This window comes from Aphelocoma coerulescens, chromosome 4 (genome assembly GCF_041296385.1).
Source record: "Aphelocoma coerulescens isolate FSJ_1873_10779 chromosome 4, UR_Acoe_1.0, whole genome shotgun sequence".
Taxonomy (NCBI): Eukaryota; Metazoa; Chordata; class Aves; order Passeriformes; family Corvidae; genus Aphelocoma; species Aphelocoma coerulescens.
Window position 1 is genome coordinate 27,794,525 of NC_091017.1, and position 26,798 is coordinate 27,821,322.

A 26,798-nucleotide genomic window follows, 5' to 3' on the forward strand; every position below is an offset into this window, starting at 1 on the left:
CATTCCCCTTTATATCCTAACATTCATCATCTTTACTTGCTTAATTAGCTTCTTACTTATGTTCTTGGAGGACAGCTGGGCATGATTCTGCTTGCTCTGCTGTTCTGAGGGATTCTCTCCTCTCATCAAGAGATTTTCTATCTTTATACGCCTCTAAATTCTTAATGAAGGCTATTTAAAGTGTGCCTTGTGAAATATATACTCAAGGAACATTAATATTTGAATACTGTGACTTCTTTATAGAAAAATTATTACTGTTGCAGTGTTTTTGCAGGAACAAGGCCGTGATTTTCTCCTTTCTTATTAAACAGTCACCTAAATTTAGTCCTAACAAATCCAAGGTGTTCGGCTTTTAATGCTTGCATGGTATCATTACAGGTTATTGTCATTTTAGCTGGCTCTGCATGCTAAGATAGATGAGACTACAAGAGGGGTTACATTTCAAATTGTTCAGAGCTGCCTTTATTTATAGCCTCAGTAGACTTAGCATACTAAATCTTTTAACAGTAGCCTACAAAGTACTGAAGGAATCCTTTTGCAGGTAAAATTCATTTAACACCCTACTTGTAGTAAGATAAAGGCCTAAGTTAGTTTCCAGTCACAAGTTACAGCAACTGGCTCCAACACTGCAATGCACTCAAGACATGTGCTTCATTTTGAGAAACTGTCCTGTTTCCCTGTCTTCTTCTTTCTTTTTTTCTTGATGTGAGTAATTAATAATTAACTGAAACAATTTACTACAGGATATCCTGGATTCCCTGAAGTTTTAGCTCAAAGTTAGAAGTCTTTTCAAGTTACTTAGTCCAGTACTACTAGTAGCTACAGGTTTCCTCAGCTGGCTTGTATTACACAGCACCTGAAGTTATTTCCCTCTATGGTTCCTTTTTGCACAGAAAATAGTGGATTATTCTGTGGCTTTAAAATAAAAATGGGTCCGTCTTGGATGGCAGTGCTGCAGGAGTGAACTGCAACTAAAACACAGTATCAAGCCAGAACACCTCACTTTGCTGCACACACACTGGCCACCCAACTCACGTAGCTCATCACAGAAACACCACAGCATACCTTTACACACAGCTCAGTAGAGAATTCTAGAGTCTGCTCTTCTAAGAGGAGAAATAAACCTACAAAACTGTGCGAAACGGGTAGTGCCAAATCACAGTAGACTTCATCAAGGATTCCAGGTGCTTGTGGACTGCATACTCACAGTTTAAATTTTATATCAAAATACTTTATTTTGCCTTCATATACTACAGAATACCAGTATTTTATTTTTTCAAAAACAATCAATACAATGACTACACAGCATGAATTTAATGTTTAGCATACTTTGGCTTTACCTGCTTATAACAAAAAATATTCAGTCACATACTGAAAAAGTAATGTCTTTATAGATTTGTTCAACTGATATTAAAAGACTTGAGGGTTGTTAAATACCTTTCACAGTATTCTCCAACAAAATCAGGATAAAGGAAACCTGATCATCTAGATTAATTAATGGGCAAGTTGATTTTTGTCCACTGGAAGTGAAAGCACTTGTGGATGTGCGAAAAACAGGAAGGAAAAAAGAAGCAATATCCACTACACTTTCAGGTTTTACTTTACACATAATGAAATGTTAAAGACAAGTAATTTTTTCTATTTTTTTACTTTGAGAATAACTCTTGAGTTTAAAGAGTTGTTTAGAAGAGCTTAGAAAGGGCAATTTCTCAACATGCTCTTTTTCATGTCTCAAAAGGATTAAAAGAAGAAAAGGAAATCCCAACTTACTCCAACATAAAAACTTTTTGCCAAGCCATATCCCCCTACAGTTTCTTGAGACCACTTACAGTAAGAACTATTTCTCGTATGTTCTTCACATAAAGTGTCACGTAGTCTTTGATATAGACTCCTTTGTCAGCAGAAGGTATAGAGAACCAGTTGCTTGCAAGTGCTGCTTCATTTTCATTGTTACCACTCCACAGAATAATTGATGGATGAGATTTCAAACGTCGTACCTGAAATACAACTTACAGTTTCAGAAGTCAAACAAAAGTACTTATCTTGAAAATGAATTTTTTTTTTAAAAATCAGTTTATTACTACTTGAATTACAAGTCCACACGTATATTATATATGCTGAGCCCACAATTCCCATCTTCTGCCACACAACACTATTCCCTCAACTTGTCACCAGGCTCAAAGTTTTGTAACATACACTTTCAGAAGGGCAAACTTCTAATATGCTGACATGTATCTGCCTCATGCATGTGTGTACCATCCACATCTACTCAGCCATGTGTGAAGGATAAATTCTGTGCAATCTGCTTGACTGACTACTACAGCAAGTAGTCAGAGGAGTTAAAGAAGATTTAGCAAGGGTACCTTTTGTGTCTGCTACATAAAGGTACCCTAACAAACACTTCCAAACAACCATTTTTGGAAAGCTAACTTATACAGTCAGTCAATCAAAACCAGATATTGTGAAATACAGCTTTGATACAAGGATAAAATACCTGATGAGAAACTTCTGCTCTTACGGATTCTAAATATTTCTGGTCAGTTGGATACAGCGCACATGCAAACATAAAATCCTGCCAAATCTACAAGGAAAAGGAAAAATAAGAAAACACTGTCAGCAAATTATTTTAATTATTTTACAAACTTAAAAAGTATATGGCTACTGGGATGCACAATCCTTTCTTCAGATAGAAAATAAATCACATTCAAGTATGTGCCTACTCCACTGCAGTTATCCTCAACATCAGCATTGAGGATCTCCTGAGGAATGAGATCCTGACAGTCTACACTGAGGAGTGGAATACTGCTCAGTAGATGAAGTTCTGTGAGTTTCAACAGAATAATCAGAAACATGAACATCTAGCAATTTGCCGCTGAACAGAACAATTTCATATTTATTTACTATTTTGCAGGTGTGACACCAAATCCCCATTACTTAATGAGAAGAGATGATAACTCTTCTGACGTGGTCCTGAGCACACTTAACAGATGTTAAAGTGTACTTGTTAAGAAAACACCTCCATATAAAATGATCTTAAAACCAGCAAATCTTACCCAGTAAGAGAGGCAGAAACAAATTAGATCCTCTAAAAACACAGTGATCTTTCTCTTTAAAGAAAGATCAAGTAGATACTAGAGAACAGCAAGCCTTTCAATTCAACAACAATAAACTCCATTTGTACTTTGAAGGAGAATTACAAAAAGGAGAAGGGAAGCCCAATGAGAGGGATAAGATTTCTTGTTTACCCATTTTGTTTTTTAAATTGTTGTAACCTTGAGATTCCTTCTAGTCTATCCCAAATGTTAATGAAAAGTCCTCCAGAAGGAGCATGATTACCCAAAGGAGTCTGTAGGAGACTCCACTTTTTGAACACCATGCTACATAGGGAGAGAGACAGACCAGCTCCACATACAATTGCATTTTCACTGCAGTGAGAATATGCTTTTACGTGGCTCTTTTCAGCACACATTCCCTAAGGAAACTGAAGATAGAGAATAGGACAGTGGGGGATAATGGAGCCATTAATAATTGTTACAATCCTAACACTGTACAAAAAAAGCAAAGCTATTGCTGCAGAATCACTCATAATCCTTTAGTGACTGTTGGTGTCAAAACTCTCTATTGAAAGAAACTTTTTCCCACTATTTCCCTCAGTGAGCTATGACTGGTTTTCCTTAAGCACAGTTTGACTCCAATGCACTTTTAAGCCTTTGCAAGACCATCAGAAGAAACAAAACCAAAAACCTCCACCACTGCCCCCTCCAGAATAAGGGTCTGATTTTCTGCATTTACTTGCTATTTTGGCTGTTAAATAGGATCTAAATCCTGCACTGAGCACTGTACAGGCACAGATCTAAGTGGCCTACTTAAGGTGGCTGGTGTCAAAAATTAAAGAACTCTAAGTGCTCAGAAGCCTCAAAAATCAGGACACTCATTCAGATGACTAAAATAGATGTAACTTTTTTTTTTTTTTTTTGCAAGCACACACATCTGAAAGCAGCAAGGTATGAATTCTGTTTCCCTGTTTTTCATGGTGTAGACTAAGACCAAACACACTTCTTGGGATTTTTAATACCAGATGCAACTTGGCTTTCATTCATCTAGTCACTACTTCATCAAAACTTATTAATATGTGCCTCCAAGCTCATATAATCAAAGGTACTCATGTAGGATTAGTGATTGAAGCAGGTGTTCACCTTACAGCTACATTTATATTCAATTATAATTTATTCAAAATGGCCCTTTGGATAATGCCTTCCATGTTTGACTATGGGCCAAATGGAAAGTCTGAACCAAAACCACCTAAACCTTCTCAGCTATTGCTAAAAAGAAGAAAATACTTTTAAAAGAAATAAAATCCATTTCCACAACTGAGAAAAGCACGGCTACCTTCTACCTAATGGCTATCTTCTACTACAAAGTCTCCAAAATATCATTTCCAGATTCAACAGACATCCCAGCCTTTGTAATCAGAAACCATTCAAATTAAAAAGAAACTAAAACATCCCAGCCAACCAAAAAATCAAGTTGATCTGACCTCTTGTGTTGATACTCCACAATGTCCTTTGGAAAGATGGTTAGAACTTATGCATTAATCCTCTTATTTTTTTTCATTTAAAGTGGATTTTCATTTACAAGTTCTTGTCAGTTTTTAAATAAGTATTCTGTGTTTATTGTTTTTACCATTATTCCTATTTCATCACAAATATCGTAGAATTCATCTTGTTCATATACTCCTCCTCCCCAAACACGAAGGGCATTCATGTTAGCATCTGCTGCAGACTTCAAGAGTAGCCTCAGTCTGTCAAATACAAAAAGGAGATATAAAAGTTCTGTGAAGTTGTATTACTTAAGACTTTCTAAGGTTATACAAAAAATGAAGAAACCAATTCCCCTACTGAAAAAAAAACCCAAATCTAAGTCATTAGCAGGCAATCTAATACTTAGAACTCAGAAAGTATCAAAATACTCTAGTTTCTAAACCTGCATGTCTGGACAGAGCTCTCAAAAAGCAATTTTTCGTGCAGAACAGTTGCTTGGTCCTGTTAACACGTACAAAATAGATGGAGTGACACGTGTACGTGCTTTTACAGAAGTATTGGCAGGCCCAGATTTAAAAATACTATGTTTTATTACTCATGTTGTTCTTTTCTCCTCTGATATTACTTGCTTTGTATATCAATTACTTGGACTCAAATTCTCTTTAACCACAATCAGAAATGTATATTCTCTTCCTGAGTTCCATAATGCAATAGCGAGAATGGGGGAATGAGAAGGTGAGGAGAAAGACTGAGTCTCGGAATCTCATTTTAAGGGTTTCAAGCTCCAGTCATTTTTCCTTGCATCATACTGGCAGCCTCTAAATTGCATGTGAATGCACACTGTAGCACCCTGTTGTCCTGGTTCCCCAAACACCCAGAGCAAAGCTTAGTCCAAGTACAGGATAGCCACCCCACCTGCATCTCTGGGGTGCTGTGCATTGACAGGCAAGCAGCCTAGATGAGATGAGGAAAAGGGGAAAGAAGCTGCTATGCACTTATGTAACCCTGCATGACATGGGCTAGGACATGGATGAAGTGCATGTCCTCCAAATACCAATGGATGTGTCCAGGCAATAAGGTCAAACAGCCTGAGCACTGTCCCTAAAAATACCCAAAAGGCCAGTAACCTATGAACTGCAAACAATCACCTTCCCACCAGTACCTGCACCTACATGCCTTGAACATCGTTCAAATCTGTTCATGTTAATTAAGCCCTAATTCTGAAGCCTTCACCCCAGGACAATTACTGTGCTGCCTTGAAAGTTTTACTCACTAAAGCCAACCTTTGATAAAGGGCGTAGAGAGAATCAGGAGGAGGAAAACATGATCCTTTATCCTTAGAGAACATCAAATGTGGCTTACGTGTCAGAGGTCACTCTGTCCTGGAAAGAATCTGCTGGAATCCAGTTTGAGCCCTTAATAAAAATGGGTCGGCCATTGATTCTGAAGTAGAAACTCAGACCTGGTGAGCCAGGAATAGGCTCCTGAACAAGTTCCACTGTTCGAAAATAAACCTGTGAAGATATGAAACTTAGATTTAAAGCTGACAAAATATGAATTAAAACGAAATAAATAAAGAAAAGCATTACAAAAGGGATTGAACTGAACAATAACAGCTTAGAATTTGTCAAGGAGTCAAAAGACATGGTCTCATCTCTAAATTCCTGCTTGCTTAAAAGACACTGTAACAGGACTAGAAAGAATTCTTTCAATAAACCTGTTCACTTTTTGAAGTTGCTATCGTATTAAGAGAGAGCAAGAGAAAGCATGAGCAAACAATTGACATATGCACACAAGTATGTAAGGAAGACGCAGATACAGTTCGGTTGTTGCAGAATTCAGTCGAAAGTCCAGCTGCAGACCAGTAAGAGGAATACACTGGTTGCACCAGATCAGAGACACCAGTTAATCTGCAATTTTCTCCTCTCAGGAGACTGTGGCAGCTCCGTTTTAAGTCTTGTCCCTGAATGCCTAGCATCAGATTCATGTAGTACAAGCAAAATCTTCCCCTTTCGCTGCTCTGAAATGGTACCTTTTTAATAGCTGGAGCACTTAAAGAGAAAAAATACGCATGCAAACACAAATGCCAGTTTGCAAGTGGCCTCTGGCCATCACAGCTGTGTTGGAACAGCATGATTAGCAATAATGTTTCAGAGAGACCAGTTCAGCTAAATAAACACTAACTCTGTGTAAAGTATTAAAGATCATTCCAGATAAAAGCACATCTCAAGAAAAAGCAGAAGCCAAACTATTACAGCTGCTCTTTTAGCCTAATATATGGCATTGCGATGCTGAAACAAGAAAACATTCCTTCTTCCGGTTGGAGGTAGAATTAAAGTTCTCAGGAAATCATTCCAGACGTTTTCTGGGACTTTACTACAAGCAGTGATGCTGCTCTGAGGGGTATCCTGATTGCACTGACATAAACAGCCATGAGAGAGCAGTTAGTGCACTGCAACAGCACTGACCCTTTATTTGTACAGGTGCCTTCCCCACCTGCCATGTCAGCTCCCACCCACCTCCAAACTCCTACAGAAAACAGCTCTTTCAGGGAGCCTTTAAACTTTTTCTCCTGCATCCTTGTTCCAGTTCAGCTTGTCTAAGTCAGAAAGAAAACACTTTTCTTTCTTGTACCTGTTGCTCATTATCATAGGGAGATAACTGGAAAATTAAATAAAGTGAAAGAAAGCTAATAGTAAATTTTAGCCAAAACAGGTTTGGGTCAGGAGGTCAGGAAACTAATTTTTTCTAGACTACTCCGAAGATAGCAACCACTCCTCCCTCAGATGACTGTTTGCTTTACCTTTTCAAAAGGTCAGCTTGGGGAGTACAGCCTGTTCTCTCTCTGCCACACGCTTCAGTTGAGGCAAGTGTCTGTCAGTAAATCAGGCTAAAATTAACCTAGTTAACTGCAAATGATACACCTGTCTTTAAGACAAAATGCAATTCTTTACTTCACACACCAGACATGGCTGGAGTTCAAAAGGGAAATTACTAATTCCACTATGGGACTGCATTTTCTAAACTTCCAACTTATCAAAAATTACACATCTAGACAGAGAACTATTTCTAGTGGTAGGGAAGAAAAAGAAAATCACCGCTTTTTGCTTCCCCTTCGGTGCTTCGAAGTTAACTGGACAATTATTAACCAAATACATGGATAGAGACAATGCATGTGACAAACCAGATGCATTAGCGGAGGTCACAGATCACTGAGCTCAACCTAAACCTCTCTGCATCATGGCAGTGACCATTCCTATAATTTTGCAGACTTAGTTTAACATGAGAAGTTGAATTAAAAAAAAATCAATGTTTCATACAACTTTCACAGCTACCCTAACTCCTGAAGGCTACAAAAGAAAAACTACAGTATGAGTACTGCACTGGTGAAAAAGTTCTGACCTTCCTACAGTGAATTCAATTACTTGGATAAAAACTCCTCAGTCTCCATTGTGGCTCTTTTTTTATGGCACAAAGTGGAATGGGATCTGCAGTTGGAGTTGCCAAAGTATTTGGGATGTCATCTTAATGGATGTCATCAGGCAGGTTGGGACTGTCTCAGAGTGCATTCGTAATGGAGTATATATATTACTAACAGAAGTTATATGATATTGCTTTATTCATGCCCAAGTGGAACTCATGCAATTGGCCAAACCCAAGGCAATCTGAGAGGCTGAAACACTCAGCCAGGACCACCCAGACAGCAGCAGCAAGAGGAAAAGCTCCTTAGCCTCAGCTCACATTCCCAGGCCTTCAAGTTTCGGTGCAACTCCATTGTTCCCCCGGAGGCGATCTGGTAACAGCACATCTTCCTGTTCCTACTACAGCTTCCTTCTGCCTTGTGGGGTAAAAGAAGGGCAACGGGAGATAACCAGAATCTGACATGCCTGGCTACATGCCTTTCTGGCTACCAAAACCTTGGCCACCTTGAAATCTGTCTGGCAGAGCTTGCTGCCTGAGGGCTGAACATTTCTCCCAGTCTTGGAGCACACACAAGAGACTCTCTAGCTACCACAGACCAATCAGCTGGTTCTGGGCATAACTATGAAACAGATACCTGGTTTTTTAAGGCACATACAAAGGCTTTGTACACAGTTAAGTGACCTGTGGATCACGTTTGGCATTCTCGTATTTAGCAGTATGAAAAGTAGTAAGGATAAAGATGCCTAGAGCTGAAATAAGATCACAGAACAACCCAGTGACTAACAAATTAGCAAGCAGCATGAAAGTGGTGTGAAAACTACAAAGCCAGAAGGAAAGACTTCTGAAAGTCATGCTAAAATGCCTAGGGGGAAAAGAGGGTGTAAAGGGATGGAGGGAAAGAAGCTAGAGGCCAAGATCTTGAAAGTATAGAAACAGCCTTACAAAACAAAAAACTCTGAGTACAGTGCTGGAGAAACAGGAATGCAGAAAGATGAGGAAACAGAACTGAAAAGCAAACAAATGCCTCATGGGGCAATTCCTTGATGTAGGGATGGCAAGAAGAAAAGCAACTTACCAATACCAAACAGGACCCTCCATCAAGAAAACTAATTTCACTCTGAGATATGACTTTGTTTATCCTAAGAAACAAACTCTAAACCAAAATACTCAAATGGAAAACCAAACCAAAACCAAACCACATCCCATCCTGGATGCTGGGTTTTATTCTACTTTGGTTTTCTGCTATTCTGAACAGGAATGAATAATTATTTCTCTCAGCCAAATTGATTCCCAGCACTGCTGGCTAGAGCTCTATAGAGCTCCTGCAAGTACATACTGGAAGGCCACCCAGAAATATTCCCAAAGGATTAGTTAATGTTCTGAGGACTATTCTAACATGTCAGAATCCAGAAAGTAGTTCAAACTAGGTGTAGCCAAATCTGACATAAAATCAAGCTGTGTTTTCTCACATGTACAGTTCTCATGCGTCAGTTTTCTCCTGTCCGAAGTTAAGTAGATACTCATATGGACACACACAAACCACTTGTGAAATGCCTCACCACTAATGTTTTTTTTCTGGGGAAAAAGAAGAGAAAGGGTGGAAGAAAGAAAGGGTGGAAGCAAGAGTTATTCCTCTTGAATACAATCACTACAACACGGACAAGAGAACTGACAACAAAACAACTGTCAGGAATATTAATCCCTGATTATATCTCCTGAACTAATCAAGGATCTTATTAAGCTATATGAATGTTGCTATTCAGTCCTGCTGACATGAGAGAAAATTATGCCACAACATGAAAAAACTGCATGCAGAGCCTTTTTCCACTCACACAGCTCTGGGTGGTGGGTGATGCTGTGTGTGTGCACGTGTGTCTGTCAGAATCCAAGACAGAGATTCACAAAACACAGGACGGATGACCCGACTTCACACTGTAAGCTGTAAAGGCTTCATATGCTGGTTAATTTACAATGCCCACTATGTGGTGCAATGCCTCTTTTTTTTCCCCTCTTTCCCCTTAAGAAGAAAAAAATAAGAGGCTTCTGTTGTAGACCATGAAGTCCTTATGATCATATGCCAGAGAGCTCTATGAAATATTCTGACACAAGCACCCAAATGGAACTGCTTAGCTTTCTATCATTGTGCAGTTTTCACACAGTAGTAATAGAATTTTCCTTTTTACAGGCTTTATAGCCATATTTCCTACAACCAGTTTTGCCAAGCATAATATGCTGTGTTTACTTGGTGTGGGGTTTTTAATTGTTTCAAAATTAGAACACTAATAACAGCAAAGAATTATTATTATGACTTCATCATCAGATTAAGGGCTAGTCCTATAAAGACTACAACACCAGAAGCTACTAGTTTTTCATAGGGTTTTTTCACATGAACAAATGTTACAGCAAATAGCAGTTTAGATGTTTGGTGACCAGGTTAGTTTTTAGTGAAGCAATACACACCAGAAACATCTAACAAATGCATACATTTACGTGGTTGTTTCCACATGTTCATGGCATAAGGAGCCCAGTCTAATCTCTATGATTTTTCTTTTTAATGGACAATTGGAAATCACCTCTTCTAGGCTTCTTAGTAAAACCAAACAGATAATTAAACAGCCAAGGTGTTAGAGGAACCCTTACGCAAAAAATCCCTGAATATTACTTTTATGGTCATATTTAAGATCTTACCTCTTCTTGAGCCTGAAGCATATCTACCACATTCGAACAAGTAAATGTATGTTAGGTTTTAGGAATGTGTCTATCCCATAAATTTTTACAAACTGAATTATCAAGAAAAATCTCAGTAATAAAGCTTTGCATAATCTTAAAGAAATCTAAAAGGAGTTTTCAGTGCATGATACAAAACCAACAGCATGGTATATCAAGTTTAGAAGTGCTGTTTTCTTTTCATAAGCTAGAAAACTTAAGAAGTAAACATCTTTTCTCTTCTGAGGTTTCCAGCTAACTTTAAGCCATCTTGCAGCCTGAATATAAGTAAAGACATCCATACAAGCTAAGACTAATGGAAAACAGGTAGCCATACATTGTGATATTAAAAAAACTCATTTCTCATTAGCATTTTCACATGCATATTACAATCCATCAAGATATTTAAGAGCTCTAGACACCTGCTACGCAGAGCAGATGTCCTAACAGTACCAGTGCAATGCCAGATGCAATTAAGCTGAAGGGCTCACCTTTGAAAACTTCTCAATCTGGCATCCTGCCTCCATCATAAAAGTTGTTGTCATGCTGTATCCAGTTTGCTTTCCATGTCCATTTGGCCACCAAGCCTCCACTGCAGAACTCTTGAACATACAAAGGATAAAGTCAGAGCAACATATATAAAAAGAGGTAACAAACGCACCTGGGCTCAGATACCTTTGGGTGAATTACCGCAAATTTAACAAGGTTTTGTGCTTCAGGTGAGATATGCTAATGCTGTCTCCAGCTGCAGCTCTGAGGTGTAAATCATTTACAGAGAGAACTATGATTTCCTCTGCTGAAGTCCAGGCTATCACTTCGTGTCCACAACAGGCCATGAGCACACCCAGACATGGATGCACACATCTGGCTGCTACTCCTCAGCTGAGGTACACTGACATGTTACTCTTCCAAACCCCAAATATCTGTGTCAGGAGCAGCCACTGTTCACTGAGCTCTGTGTCATACACCTCCTCTCATTGATCCCTTTATCTACCCCATGCTACATTCAACATACAGCAGTGACACTTTTCAACTGTGACTTTGGTAATATGACCATACTGACTGCTTCACATATGTCAAACTTTTAAATCAAATTCTTTCATTCTTTCAGTGGTTTTTCCTTTGTCTCTCTGTGCTTCCTAATCAACTCATTAGTACACTGCAATTTTTACAAACATGAAATACAATCTCTGACAGAATATTTATCTTCACTCTAGCAGCCTACTTCTGCTGCTCAATCCTGTTGCCAGCATTTGCCAGTTGAGTGCACAACACAAAAATTGTGGAAAGAAAGCAATAATGCATGCAACCAAACAATGGAGGGATCAGCACTGAATACAGTCATGCAAGGAGTGCCTCAATCTTTTCAAACAAACTGAGGCCAGAAAGCAGCCCAACAATATGTTTGGCTGTAGCTGTACTTGGACACAACCACGACTATATAATGAATATATCTTCCAGCTTCTCCAATACAGAATTATCATAACCGCTTGTGAGGAAGCACTGATCTCTGTGCTGCATGGAAGCACAGGCTCAGCGTGTGCCTCGACAACAAGGGAGTGTTCGCAGCTGCCTGGAACGACTGGAGTGTCTCATTGGCCACTAATGATGTCACCCCTGTGCTCACCACTAGCTGATAAGCAAAATGCTCTCATGTTGGCAACACAGCACTTCGCGTGGCAACTGCAGGAAAGCTGATAAACATCTCGGCGATATGCACCACTCGAACACCTACTGACTCCACAATATAATCTGCAATAAACTCTTAACTAGGAGAAAATTTCTGCTGTTAAATGCTCAGTATTTAACATGCACCACGCAAGTCTGTGTACAGAGTAAGGGCTCCGTTAGCCTCATCAGTACATGAGAACACATTTTGGGGCTTCTCGTAAAATCAACTGATGTGAATTCGTGCAGCAAAGCCTTTTGTGCACAAAGAATAATGAAACACTGCTGCTTCTGCTCTGAAGGAAGTGCTTCCTCCCAGACTTGCAGTTGCACTATACTAACAGATCTCTTCTGGGGCTGGGGGTGGGACAACTAAATAAGCAAAAATAATTTCTGAAGTTTCACTTTTCAGCGCCTGCTTAATATAATCCATTAAAAAGCTAAGCAGAGACTAATGGTTGTTTTAAATGAAACTGGGTATTGGTGATTGCTCATGTAGCTTGCATGTCAGAAGACAACACTAACAAAAACTGTATGTTTCTAGGCTTCTGTGTCAAAATAAAACAAAGCATATAAGTGCACAAGTCACAAAATGTACATACTAGAACGTAAACACCCTGCTTGCTTTCTCTCCACTCAAACAACTGACAAGTGAACTCAAGAACACACACACAATGCAGTCAAACTGGGAAAACAGATGCAGATTTACACAGCAATGCAGAAAATCAGCAGAGCCAGTAAAATATAGAAAAGCTTGAAGGCAGACCCTCAAATGCTATTAACTGCCAGTATTGTCAGAAGCCCCAAATTCCTGCTCACAGCACAACCCCACCCACAAATGTGTGTCCTGTGGCAGTGAAGGTCCCATGGAGAACTCCATCAGGTGTGGCTCCTGCTCCACCTGCCTGGGCTCCCACTCTGCCCACTGGCCTGAGCCTGATTTTTCAATTGAGTTTGCTCCTCACTAGAGTACCTTTTACCAGTCAAAAATTCCTCCTGAGATTTGCTGATCCAAAGGACAAGACAATGTAAGGAGTAGTACTCCACAAAATTTTCTTTTGCTTTTCTTTACCTGGAAGATTATCTACTGAGAGGTTTGAGAAATGTTTCCTCTCTGTCCTGGGAGAATCAATGCGTATTGTAGTATATTCTGATCCCCATCAGTCCAGTGAACAGTAGCATGTGAGATATCTGCTGCCAGTGAAGTGAAGCGACACAGGGTATCCAACGGTTATTTACCCAAATAACTCAAAATAGGTCATTTAACAGTGGCCAGTGTTATGGGATCTTTTTTCTAAGGCTTCATCATCTTTTTGCTCTGAGCTACGTAACTCCACAAACATCAGATTTTAGAAAGCAAAAGAACTCTTCTCCTACCCTGTAAGGGGTACAAGACTCTTGTTAAAAGTCAGGAACACAGTAAGGAATGGGAGGGAGGCCTAAAACTGGCATGAAGGCAAAAAGTCACATTGGAAACCAGGGGAAACATTTTGCAGCTGACTAGCTTTCCACACACACCTCCTTACCTTGTTGATGTTTACATGCAGCACAATGCTGCCTTCTCCAGGTTGAAGCTTCACACTGAACGTTTGCTGCGTTTGTAATTTGGGAATGTTGACAGTCACAAGACCTGCAACTGGCTTGGAGCTGACTACATCAAAAATAGACTCGACTTCAAGACACCACTGCTGAGCACTCTTTACTAAGTGAAGGGGGAGAAAAAAAATGGGAATTTAAGAATTATGTTTATATACCTATTAGTTAACACCACCTCTCATTAAAGAAAAAATTCAAACACCTAAGAGTAAATTTAACAATTTTCAGGCTGTGTTTGAACCAGACCTACACAGTTAATCTTCTTACTTAGCTCATCTGTGCCAAAGAGAAGAGAACAATGCAATATGATTTATGTTTCTTAACTCTTTTTTTCATTCAAAAGCCATCCAGCATTTTTTTTCAGAGCTCTGTACAAAAGTCAGAGACCTTGACACCAGTCACTTCATTAGGAAGGAATTTTTTCCCACCAACTCCCACAGACATTGTATTTGCTTTTAGTCAGCACTCATATGAACATGGTCCTCTTTGGGAAAGATTGTAATCACAAGCCAGTACAATCACTTTTGTCAATGAAACAAAAACAGTATTAACAGAAAATGATCTGAATTCATCCCAGACTCACTGGGCAAAATGAATGGAACTACACTGGGGATGAATTGGGCCCACTGTGTCTAGACTTGACAGGCTATATCTTTATGTCTCCCACCAATGCATTGTGGAGGAAACAAGTTAATGACTTCCCTGAGATCTCTCTGAAGCTACCACAGAGCGTCCTCTCTTTTACAGAACTTACTGAATAAGGAGAGCCAGGGTCAAGGGTACTCAAGATCTATGTGTAAATTTCCTACTACGGCAATTGAATTGCCTAGTCACTAACATAGCCTGGCTAATCCTATATTTCAAATGTTACAGATTAAAATACAAGCAAAAGCAAATAAAACAGAAAACAAGGAAAACTAGAACTAAGACACATTTTGTATACCCAAACTACAAATAATTTACTTTCTCTTTTCATTTTTATACTCAAGCTCTTCCTCCCTCCTCCTTCCTCCACCTCTTCCTTCCTCCACAAGAGAGCTCACTCCAAAAAACAAAGAATTGCATTCAGCCCTGGTGTGATTTTCACTGTCTTTCATAGAATGAAGAGCAATGATTGAGTTCCTGAGTTTATATTACACCCAGCATTACCCAGTGAAGACCAATTTTCTGAAATGTGGAAAAAGTTAAAAAAATACCCACTGTACAAGGGTCAGATATTACAGTGCATTTTTCCTTCCCTACAAAGACATATAGAAATTCCAGTCCATTCTTAACTGAATGATCTGTGGGGTCTAGGCACAGAAACCCAGAACAATGAATCTTTCACAGACTCAGTGGTCAAAAGGCTATGACACTGATGAACAATAAAAGTATGTAGGCAGCTTAAATTCAGGTTGTTCATTTACTCTTTCTTCTTCAAACGTTACTATGTTTGAATACTAATAAGCTCTTGCTCTGGTTCCAAGCCACTCTCTGCTGAATGAAAGAGGTTTACTCTCTCCACTTATCCAGAGAGCAAGACTTTACCTACCAGAAGGTGGAGTTGTGGGAATGTGGGAGGGACCAGAAAAGGTTTTTACTGTAACTAAATTTTAGAACGCACACAGTCTGTGCTGGGGCTTTCCATGGAAATTCCAGTCACGTTAATTCTAGCTAAGACCTGCAGCTATTTCAGGACGCTTTAGAAGCAGCCATGGAGTGATGTCTTCCTCTTTTATTCATACACAACAAATCTATTCCCAAGGGGCGAAATCCACCCCAGTGCAGAGGACCCACGTGCGAGCCTTTACTCCACTGAAGACTGGGCTCAAGAGGCAGTGAAATAACCACATGGGTGGTCCACAATGGGGCATATCACCGCTTGCAAAAAGTTTCAAAGGAAAATTAACTACTTTTGCTGAGCTGCAATGATCTTCAGGACAAAGGAGAGGAAAATCAGAGACCACTGCAAGTGAGGAAACTGGTTTGGTAAGTTAGGTAGCAGGAATGCAGGAGGTTATCCTCTCCAGTTGCAGCTTTAACAATTATCCTTGCATAGCCCAACTGCTTTTCTCTCTCAGACTTCATGTTGTGTCCTGAAAACTCAGCACTCTTCAAACTCTACTCACTGTGCATTTGTCTTTCCAACACAAAACCAAATTCCCATAGCAGCTTTGCCTTTGTTTAAAATGAAAGTGAGACGTATTTACAGGGAGTCTTGGTCAAAACACATGCCAATATAAACAAAATTTTTCAAAACTGGAGAACAGGTGCTAATCTCAATTATACTACATTTATTTCTGCAGTTATTCGGGTACTTTAAGCAAAAAAAGATTCTGAATTCTAACACTTTTAATAGCTATTGCTTGTACTGAAGTACTGTTTCAATGCTAAAAAAGGTGTGCTGTGGAAAGAACTACATACAAAGTCATAAAAAACTCCATAGAACATTTCCTAAACTGACAGTTAATTGGCTTAACAACAAAATGGTTTGTATTCCAAAGGTGAAACAACAATAAAAAGAAGAAGTGAAAGAGACTTACCAAAGAAAGGAGTTAAAGAAAAGTAAATCAGGTGATAATGGTTATAGGCCTCAATCCTAACATCTTTCCAGATTCCTTGAGTGGGAAAAGAAGGGCCCCAATCCCAACTAAATGAACACTGCTCCTGGAAAACAAAATTATTATGTTACAATTGCCTGTTTTTCACACAGACATTGATGCTGTACCAGAAATAAAAGACATTTGCTATCTTGGAATAAAATATTGATGTGCACTGAAAGAATTTTTCCAGTTTTCATGAACCCAGAAGAGTTTACAGTATTTTCTTCTTATTTCTCAACCAGAACTCTGCTGGTACTACCTGTATTATAGTAAAAAAAAAAAATTTTGTATTAAACATCAAAGATACAGAGAAATTTTGTACTACTGAAAGAGCAAAACAACACTTAGCATACCACTTTAAAAAAATGCCAACAAAACCCCAAACAGTAAAGATCAAAAAAATAATCCAGGAGAATATTCTCAATTCAGCTATGAATTATCTTAGTTTGTAATGTCAGTATTTAATTGTACACCTAAAAGACAAACTGAGCAGAAAACCGAGTTAGAAATGTTACAGTATTTTAGAAGAAAAGTATAAAATTAAAAATCATATATGAAATAGTTTATCTCCTATTTTTGGTTTAAACACCACAGATTAATACAAGGAAAGAAATGGGTATGTCTGGTGCATTTGTGTAGTTCAGTCATGTTCACTGTTTCTTCCCTTTTTATGGTTCTCTTATACAAAAACAAAGGGAACAAAAACATGGTTGAGAAGCAGCTTAGTTCTGGTACTAACATCAGAATAACTGTCAGAATTATAAAATGCTGGTCAGGCAGAGAAGTGCATACACTAATTTCCATTTAGCTGTTTTCAAACCTGGTCAGACCTCTACTTAACAAATCCCTTGACAACATCTATTCATCTGCCCTCCAAGTTTCACACAGCTCCAGCCCCCAAAGCAAACACAATGTACAGTGTACAGTGACACACAGTTCTAAATTTAGAGACTAATAACTTACAGCCAAGGCATACTAATTTGGGCAAACCACATTGCACAAGCCTGGCCTATCCCTTGTGTTGCCAGTCAGCCTCCCTGTCTATCAAATTGCAAAAGAGCCTTCCAGGAAGCAAACACTGCACCTATTTCAAAGGGAAAACCAGGAATAACATGTTCTTAGAAAACATGTCTGATTGAAAGTCATTTTCCCTTTATAAAAAATAAACAAATGAATCACTGACAGATTGGCAGGTTTCACTACAAATACTACGGAGACTGCTATCAGAAACAGTATCTCATAAGAACAACATGCCTGGATCACTGGAGTACATCAGCAGTGACAGGTTTCTGTTCTGCCACAAACTCCTACTCAGATTTAGTTAAGTTTACTGCACTTAATACTGCACCTGAACTGTGTAAACAGCTCTCCATTACTTTCAGATGGAAAGCAGCCAGCTTATAGCAATGTCCTAGTTTGTTTACTTTTAAATGTGATAGCTGCTGTTGTTGCCATATACTTCGAACTCAGAATGTTTCTGGAAATTTCTGGAGCAGCTTCCAAGTACACTCAAACAACTCATTTGAGGAAAAAACATTAGGGTATTTTCTTACAAATTTAAAGGTATAGTGCATTGAAGCATAAAATCATTGCAGGCCACTTTTGCTCTATAAATAAGACTACAGCTGTGTAAGTGCATTATTACTTGCAAGCCTCTCCTCGCACTGATTTCTAAGAAGCACATTAGACTCAGAAGAATTAATAAACTTTCTAAAATGTACAGAAAATAAAACAGCAGCAACTAGAAATAAAGACAGCATCTTAACCCTAAAGGATCTTTCCAGGACAACATGGAGTCCATGTTTACATTAACAAATTTTAAAGAAAATTATATCCAGGTTTAAATTAACAGGATCCTAGTAATTTTTTGAGGAGACTCCAGAAAGATTTTATTAGAAAGTTTGAAAATAATTAACAAGAAAGGCATTTAAGTGGAGACAAACGTGCAAAATCACCCAAAACCAGAAATCAGAAGACAAGATCATCTGGACATTGCCTCTATCTGCTGCAAAGCTATCAGAAATACATGAGATGCTACTCAAATGATAGTTTGCCTTTAGTTAAGTTTTAACAGCAAAGAAGCCACATCTTAAAATTCCTGAGCTTCATTCATTTATATTACATTGTTGTTTTCACTGAATATGTACTTACAAGTACTTAACATTACTAAGATGAGAACGGGTCCCCTGTTACGTAACACTTCTTGGGACATGCCAGAGCTGCCCAGTATAAATAGCACAGCACATGAGCAACAGCAAACACTCACAAAGCTGCTTGGATGAGATTTTTACAGCCTTGGCAATAGACACTGGTATTTGCAACAGTGAACTCTATTGTCAGCAGACATTGCTAAACCCACCCAGTGGATCAAAATGTAATGATTACACATTTCCCACTGCTATCCTGCCCTCTTAGCTGAAAGTCTCCTTGCTGACCCTTTGATGAAAATAGCCTTTTAAACATTCTTATCACTTAGATATGAAGCCTGGCCTTCTTATGCCTCTTGTATTGTCAACATACAAGATTACAGGTTTCTAAGGGGGACGGAAGAAGGAAGCTGCAATGAAAAATATGCCCTACTTATAAAACTACATTGCAGATTTCAGAATACAACCATAAGGACAGCTTGTGAAGCATTCCTCTTTCCCAGCCTGAAGCCAGAGACAAACAATTCTGCCCCCACCTTTCTGATGAAATTAACATGGCACTCTCCTTTCTGCACAGGTGGAGGGCACGCCGGGGGAATGCTGTGTGCTTTGTGACATCTGCTCTGCTCTGCTGCATATGAAACGGCTGACAAGAAACGGACTTCAACAAAATTGACCTCCTGGATCACACTGGTAATATCAAAGCTCTAGGACAAAACACAGAACAAAACCATTACATGTTGACATTTATATATGAGATTTATAATCTTTATTACATTGGGATTTTAATACCATACATATATTATTCAAAGGCTTTTGAAATACTGTCTCAGCGTGCTCCGGTTTTGAAGGAAGAGAAAAGCTACCTCATAAAGTGAAAAAAAGAAAATACACAGGAATGTTCTAGATACAAGGAGATGTTTCTAGGCAAACCACTTTCCTCACACCGAGCCCTCACTGCAGGCTGCAGTGCTCTGCTTGGACACAGAAGTGCTTGAAAGACAAGGACAGCAAGAGAATCTTTACCCTCCTTCCCCATCCAGAACTCATCTGCATCTTTGGGAAGACACCTTATTCCAACTCAGAAAGCTGCCCCATACAGGAGTGTTTCCAGCTCACACTGTGCTGCCAGCTCATCTACCACAAGGCACTGAGCTGCCTTGTCCATGAACGCTGCAAAGCTATATTTCATTCCCCAAAATGAAATGAGCTGCATTCTCGTCTCCCAAATGTACAGACACACATTCTATGCCAGCACCAAATGAAGCATTTGGGGGCTTCCTCACCAGGTCACAAAATCACCTTCAACGTGGCTGGATAAAAGGAGAAATGTTCCATTTCAGAACTATCCTGTGCTATCAAGACAATATGGTTCCAATGGCTAATACCCATTTATTCCTCAGAGTGCTCATTTGTGAAAAGCCAAGGAGAAAAGCAATTTTTTCTAGTTTGGAAGCAGCCCAGCTAGCATCACTTATTTCTGTAGCATACTGCAGGAAATTATAAAGCAAAAGCGTTCCCCAATCCAGAGCCTTCGGAGAGTCCTTTCTGCAGATGCTGTTGCCATGTGGAACAGGTGAACAAGGCAGAAGTCTGGGTCACAGTGACTGTGGACTCAATTTAATGCAGTACACTCTGGTTTTACAGTGAAGGCCATTTCATGAACTGTTACAATCTGACACAAAATGAAGTTGCAGAAATATGGACAAAATAATACCACTTCCTAAATTTACAGAGCCTGCTACTGACAAGCCTTTAGGTACTCTCCAAATAGTAAATAATGACAATTTCATAAAACCTCCATGAAATGTTTGATTTCACTGACGGTAAAACTAAGTCAAAGAGAAACTAAGTGGCTTGTCCTAGGTCACACAGACCCAGGTGGCAGAATCTAGCTCTTAGTCCAGAGCCTCTGCAATAAAACCTGCTGGAATGGTAAATGCTGTGATGTGGAGACACCAGATTTCATTTGTAATTTAGTTATTCCACTATTATTCTTCCTTTAACTCTTCAGGTTTTTTATTCTTTTCAGATAAAAGCAAGCATTGCTCCTTATGTTAATACCAGAATAATTTTGTATTTTAAAGCTATAAAATTAGTTGGAATGTTTTTGCCACTCTCAGGATCATTCCATAATGAGTACTCTCATGCTGACACAAGCGAAGCTCAAAAATGCAAGACAATGTTATCCAGAGTGCAAATATTAAAAATAAACCACCCTCTTTAAAAACCAAAAGCATGAAAACGCAAAGGCTTTACAATATGTGCACTTTCATTGCAGTATTCACATGTAAACCATTCTAATACCAATTAGTAAGCAGGTTTACAGCTAATAAAACAGATTTAAGCTTACGTTTTCTTGGAGCTGGGACACATCCCAAGAAGCAAGACGTATTATTAGCTGAACTGATCCTCTTGCATTGGTCCTCTCATTTAGGACAAGGCACATTCACTTCTAGATATGACACCATAGCTAGTGAAAATGGAAGTACACTTCTCTTTCTAACATTTACCTGATTACACATGCAGTCCTCAGGTCAACACTTTCTGCATCCAACCACCTACTTTTATGGGTACTTGAATGCACTGAAAATGCTCAGAACAGAGCTTTGAAGAAAAAACAGAAGCACCTTCAGAAATAAACACGTTACTTACATATCTGTTGAACATGTTGTCTGTTCTCCCGAGTGTGACATTGTTGAGCAGGATCTGTGCTACTGTATCTACTCCCTCGAAAACCAAATTCACTTTCTGCCACTTTCTACGGAAGAAAGCATGTGTGGAAAACGATCAGAATACCTACAGTTAAGGACACACAGGAAACAGACAATATAAAAATGCGTATCGCTATTATACCAGCAGTTGCCTCAGCTGCCTGCAAAAACATTTGACTCAGTGTAGCTACATTGTATCTTTAAATGCTCAAATTAAGATGACAGCTGAAGTAGCTCAAGTCAGCATGTTCAAGAACACCACACCATATATATAACATGTTCACATACATACCAGATATTAGATGGGATAGCTTTCAGTTACCCTAAGAATTATCTTTTCTCAGTTGACATTCATAAGTAAATTTTAACAATCCATTTTAAAAAAAAGGAAAAAGCAACAATTGAAGTGTACTGTAGCAACAGATTTGCAGCTGCACATGATTGCATCATTTGTTTTATCAGATACAAAAGTATTAAGCAGATTTTGAGCTGATGGATTAACTTGCAATTCTCCATGAAAGATGGCACAGAACTATTTTAGACATATCTTTACTGCCTACCTGACGTCAAAAGGAGTTTTGAACGTCCTGCTGTAAGTCCAGTTATCTAGTGAGATCCATCTGTACATCACATCATTAAATCTGTAGTATGGATCCTAGTAACAGACCAACAAAAAGAAAATTACAAGATTTATTAATAATGTTACTACATAAAAAGAATCACAATGTCCATTAGATGAACACTTCTTATTTCAGTCAGCCTGCAAATGCAAAATCCGTCTTAGTCCTGATACTCCTTGTCACCTTTGAAATTTCACGTGAAAGCAAAGTTTTAGTAATATTTGGCTTTATTTATATAGCTCAAACCCCTTTCTGCTATAATCACTCAAACTAGAAGTAGCAGGATTTGTTTTTACAGTCTGGAAATTAACTAATAAATCAAGAGAGCTTCTGACTTAATGAGAGGAACAGAAACATGATCACCCTCATAATTGTGGAGAAAGTAAGACTAATAGGATTTTAAGAGGCAAAAACCCAGCATTTTAGGCCTCTAGGGACAGCAGTGAACAAATCTCTAGTTTAAAGTTCTTGCAATACTCCACTTGTTTCTTGTCAGCTAGTCTTGCTGCAGCAAGGATAAACAAAATTGTTGTATGTGGAGAGATGGAAAAAGAGAAGAATGAGAAGCAACATGATTTTGGTTCTGGTATAAAACTAAATAACCACTTTTGAGAATAGTACTGCATTTACACCAAATGTGCCATTCTCCCTTTAACCACACTATCTAGGAAGAACAGAAGGCACAGTTGGTCTAAGCTATGTCCTCAGCCTTTCTGGCTTCATGCTGTATTTGTTACCTTATGGCAGGTAGCAATGCCCCTCACCCAGGTTAAAAACCTGACAGCCATGGCCCTGCACCTCACACAGAGGCAGCAGAAGAGCACAGTGCCCATCCCGTGTCAGTGCAGGAAGGCACAGTGCCCATCCCGTGTCAGAGGGCAGGAAGGCACAGTGCCCATCCCGTGTCAGTGCAGGAAGGCACAGTGCCCGTCCCGTGTCAGAGGGCAGGAAGGCACAGTGCCCATCCCGTGTCAGAGGGCAGGAAGGCACAGTGCCCATCCCGTGTCAGTGCAGGAAGGCACAGTGCCCATCCCGTGTCAGAGGGCAGGAAGGCACAGTGCCCATCCCGTGTCAGGGGGCAGGAAGGCACAGTGCCCATCCCATGTCAGAGGGCAGGAAGGCACAGTGCCCATCCCGTGTCAGTGCAGGAAGGCACAGTGCCCATCCCGTGTCAGTGCAGGAAGGCACAGTGCCCATCCCATGTCAGAGGGCAGGAAGGCACAGTGCCCATCCCGTGTCAGTGCAGGAAGGCACAGTGCCCATCCCGTGTCAGTGCAGGAAGGCACAGTGCCCCATCCCGTGTCAGAGGGCAGGAAGGCACAGTGTCCCATCCCGTGTCAGAGGGCAGGAAGGCACAGTGCCCATCCCGTGTCAGAGGGCAGGAAGGCACAGTGCCCATCCCGTGTCAGTGCAGGAAGGCACAGTGCCCATCCCGTGTCAGTGCAGGAAGGCACAGTGCCCCATCCCGTGTCAGAGGGCAGGAAGGCACAGTGCCCATCCCGTGTCAGGGGGCAGGAAGGCACAGTGCCCATCCCATGTCAGAGGGCAGGAAGGCACAGTGCCCATCCCGTGTCAGAGGGCAGGAAGGCACAGTGCCCATCCCGTGTCAGTGCAGGAAGGCACAGTGCCCATCCCGTGTCAGAGGGCAGGAAGGCACAGTGCCCATCCCGTGTCAGGGGGCAGGAAGGCACAGTGCCCATCCCATGTCAGAGGGCAGGAAGGCACAGTGCCCATCCCGTGTCAGAGGGCAGGAAGGCACAGTGCCCATCCCGTGTCAGTGCAGGAAGGCACAGTGCCCATCCCGTGTCAGTGCAGGAAGGCACAGTGCCCCATCCCGTGTCAGAGGGCAGGAAGGCACAGTGTCCCATCCCGTGAGGAAGGCACAGTGCCCATCCCGTGTCAGTGCAGGAAGGCACAGTGCCCATCCCGTGTCAGTGCAGGTACCCGCGGCCTGGCAGCCCCGTTCCAGCCTCTGCAGCCGCTGCCCGGCTGAGCTGCTGCCCCGAAACAAAGGCCAGTCTCTTCTGGCCTGCATGACGCAACCCCGGTTCAGAGGGAGGGGAGCTGCTTTAAGGTTTGCTTTGATAGCAGTGTTCCAACAGTACCAACACACTGAACTACCCGCCCTGAATATCCAAATTCACACTGAAGAAAATCTGCCCAGCTTTTTTTTTTTTCTTACTTGCTGGAACGTAATTTTTCTCCCCATTTCAAGAGTCAGTAGAGATAGTAAATACATTCTGGATTTGAAATCTTCTAAAAAAAAAAAATTGTCTCATACCTCATATTTATTTTGCACCTAACAGGGTCAGGCTTTGTAATATACACATAAACCTATTCACATAGCAGAGCAAAATCGTAACATCTAAGTGACTCTCCTCAGCAGCGCAGTCCCTTCTGGAGTCCTACAGTAATACAAACATCATTCCTTGGGCTCATACAGAGGACAAGGTGTCACCTTGCCTCTACATGCTATGCTCTATCAATCAAATTTCTTACTACAAGGGAAGAGTCAAAAAGGAAAAGTCTTGTCACCTTAGTGAAACTGTGACCTCTGTAATGATAATACAGTGTATACTCTAAAAGTTAAGTCATCATGAGCTTACCAGAACTATTACTGAATTTTAAGACATTCATACCATTACTTTTAGGGAATATATCTCAGACATTTATTAAGATGCAAAATTTAAGGCTAAGAAAAGCATATGAATATGCAAAATTTAGGCTCATGAAAGAAACTCCACTGTGATCATTGTACTGAGATAATGAAAGGCAAGCATTGAATATCAGCGACTGTGAAACCCCCCCAATATGTACTTTACAAAGCACATTTTTAAGAACGGTCTTGCTTTAACATTATACACCATCTTATATATATTTACATATACATACATATTCGTATTAAACATCACATACTGTTTTATTTCACATTATGCTTTGAAAAATGGGCAAGTTAAATTTCAGTAATTGCCATTTGTATGTGTGAAATATTTAACAAAAGGCGTGAGATGAAAGTTGCAAATGCACTATCAACAGCAGACTGTAAAGCCATTTGGTTAACGGTCAAAAATCGACATCAGTGTCTCGGCAAAGATGCACAAAGAAACCTTCACCATTTCTCCCACAACAGCACAGATACAGAGATGTCAATGAACAAGGTCCTGACTTCTGGAAAACACAAAACCGGTTGTCTAGGAGCCGAAATGTAGGAATATTTTACCAGAGGCAGAAATCATTGCCAAACGGGCTCTTACAGGCGTTTATAGAGTGGCATGTTTAAATCTCAGAATGTACTGAAGATCCTTCTTCCTGAAGGAGCTTCCTTTTCTAGTCTAAAGCCTTCAAACTTCAAGAAATGCACTGACTGCTAAAATAGGTGTCACAGAAGGTGCTAATTAGCCCTTCTGACTCACAGGCATCCACCCTTTCAGATGGAAAGCTCACAGTTCCGTGTACCTTCATGTAAAACTTAACAGCTTACTGGTATCATTGCTACATAACCAGTAAGACAGCTCATATATCACACAGAAAAGCTGTTAAGTGCTAATAACTGGTCAGTCATATTAACCATGACAAATGTTGATTGTTATACAATCAGTCGTGGCAACGTTCAAGCAATGCTTTTAAGACAATTCTCAAGATTCAGGAGAAACGCATGACCACAGCAAAGTCCTCTAAGAAAGCAGAATTACTTCTCCAATACACTTCTGAGGTTATTGACTTTTTCATTATTAAATACAACTGTTCTGAGTGCCGGAAGATGTACCCCTGTAAGTCAAATTGTTTGGATTTCTCTGAAACAGAATTTCATCCCACGTGAAATCATTTCACATCAAAATTAAAGGCTTAGTTCAAAAAGTGCATGCAGAACCCCACAAATTTAAAACTCTTAACGGCACAAGGAGAAACTGAAAGATGGTAGGAAATAGGCTGCACATCTATTAAATACACTTCACATTCAATAGCTCAGCAGCTCAATGTGTTCCTGGAAGCAATTCATAGAGGGGTGGAGTCAACTACGGCTATTTTTAGATCCCACCAAACATAACAGCCTTGCATTTTCCTGCTCCCTGCAATTCGGGGAAAAATCTGAAGCACTCAAGCTGCCTGCCTGTTTGTTCCCTGGTCCCAACCTCAACGCTGTAAGCAAGCAGCAAACCACCTGCTGAGATTAGGTAAAAAGCCCTGCTACAGATCATCAAAAGGAAGCAGTTTCCAGGTCGGGTAACAGGACATCAGCGGGACTTCAAAAGCACTGGCAGCACTACAATGAAGGCACTGCCAGCGCCCAGATGGAAGCTTCTTGCAATGATTTTAAGGGGATATTGAAAAGCTACGCTGATAAGAGCTTCTCCTGTTAAGGAGGAAATGGATGAGACATGAACACATGAGACGTGAGGCTCCAAGCCCAAGTGAGCGAGTGGTGCCAGGCACACCCTGGCCCAATGAAAGGACACCTCCAGGCCCCCACACTCCAGGAGTTCTGAGGGGCATGGCACAAACACCTGAATGACACCAGATGGAGTCAGCTGTACATGGGGGAAAGATCTGCATGTAATGAAATGAAATGTAATAAAGAGAAAAAAACCAATTCCTTTGCCTTACCCTGCTTTTGTTATGGTCTAATTTGAAGTCACCTTGCATGCTCTTCTCTCATAAATTAACTCTGCTGGTATTTTATCATGTACACTGTAAGAAAATTCTGATGGTGTAACAGATTACCAAAATAAAATTTGCAAGTGATGTTTCACAATTTACGGTTTAATGATTCTGCTGTGCCCAACTTCAGACTGGAAGCGAA

At 40.1% G+C, this 26,798-nt stretch overlaps 1 protein-coding gene across 3 annotated transcripts in view; it reads right to left on the reverse strand.

The window, feature by feature from the left end:
- The window catches only part of MANBA (mannosidase beta), a 61,644-nt gene that overhangs the window by 21,262 nt on the left and 13,584 nt on the right, over positions 1-26,798 (reverse strand). For all 3 annotated transcript variants that reach the window (XM_069013266.1, XM_069013265.1, XM_069013267.1), the window contains exons 2-11: positions 21,938-22,032; positions 21,319-21,424; positions 19,200-19,370; positions 16,457-16,580; positions 13,865-14,040; positions 11,162-11,272; positions 5,904-6,055; positions 4,684-4,801; positions 2,495-2,581; positions 1,830-1,997 (exon numbers count right to left, since the gene is read on the reverse strand). In XM_069013266.1, the coding sequence (XP_068869367.1) occupies positions 1,830-1,997; positions 2,495-2,581; positions 4,684-4,801; positions 5,904-6,055; positions 11,162-11,272; positions 13,865-14,040; positions 16,457-16,580; positions 19,200-19,370; positions 21,319-21,424; positions 21,938-22,032 (1,308 nt within the window). The remainder of the gene's footprint in view (positions 1-1,829; positions 1,998-2,494; positions 2,582-4,683; positions 4,802-5,903; positions 6,056-11,161; positions 11,273-13,864; positions 14,041-16,456; positions 16,581-19,199; positions 19,371-21,318; positions 21,425-21,937; positions 22,033-26,798) is intronic.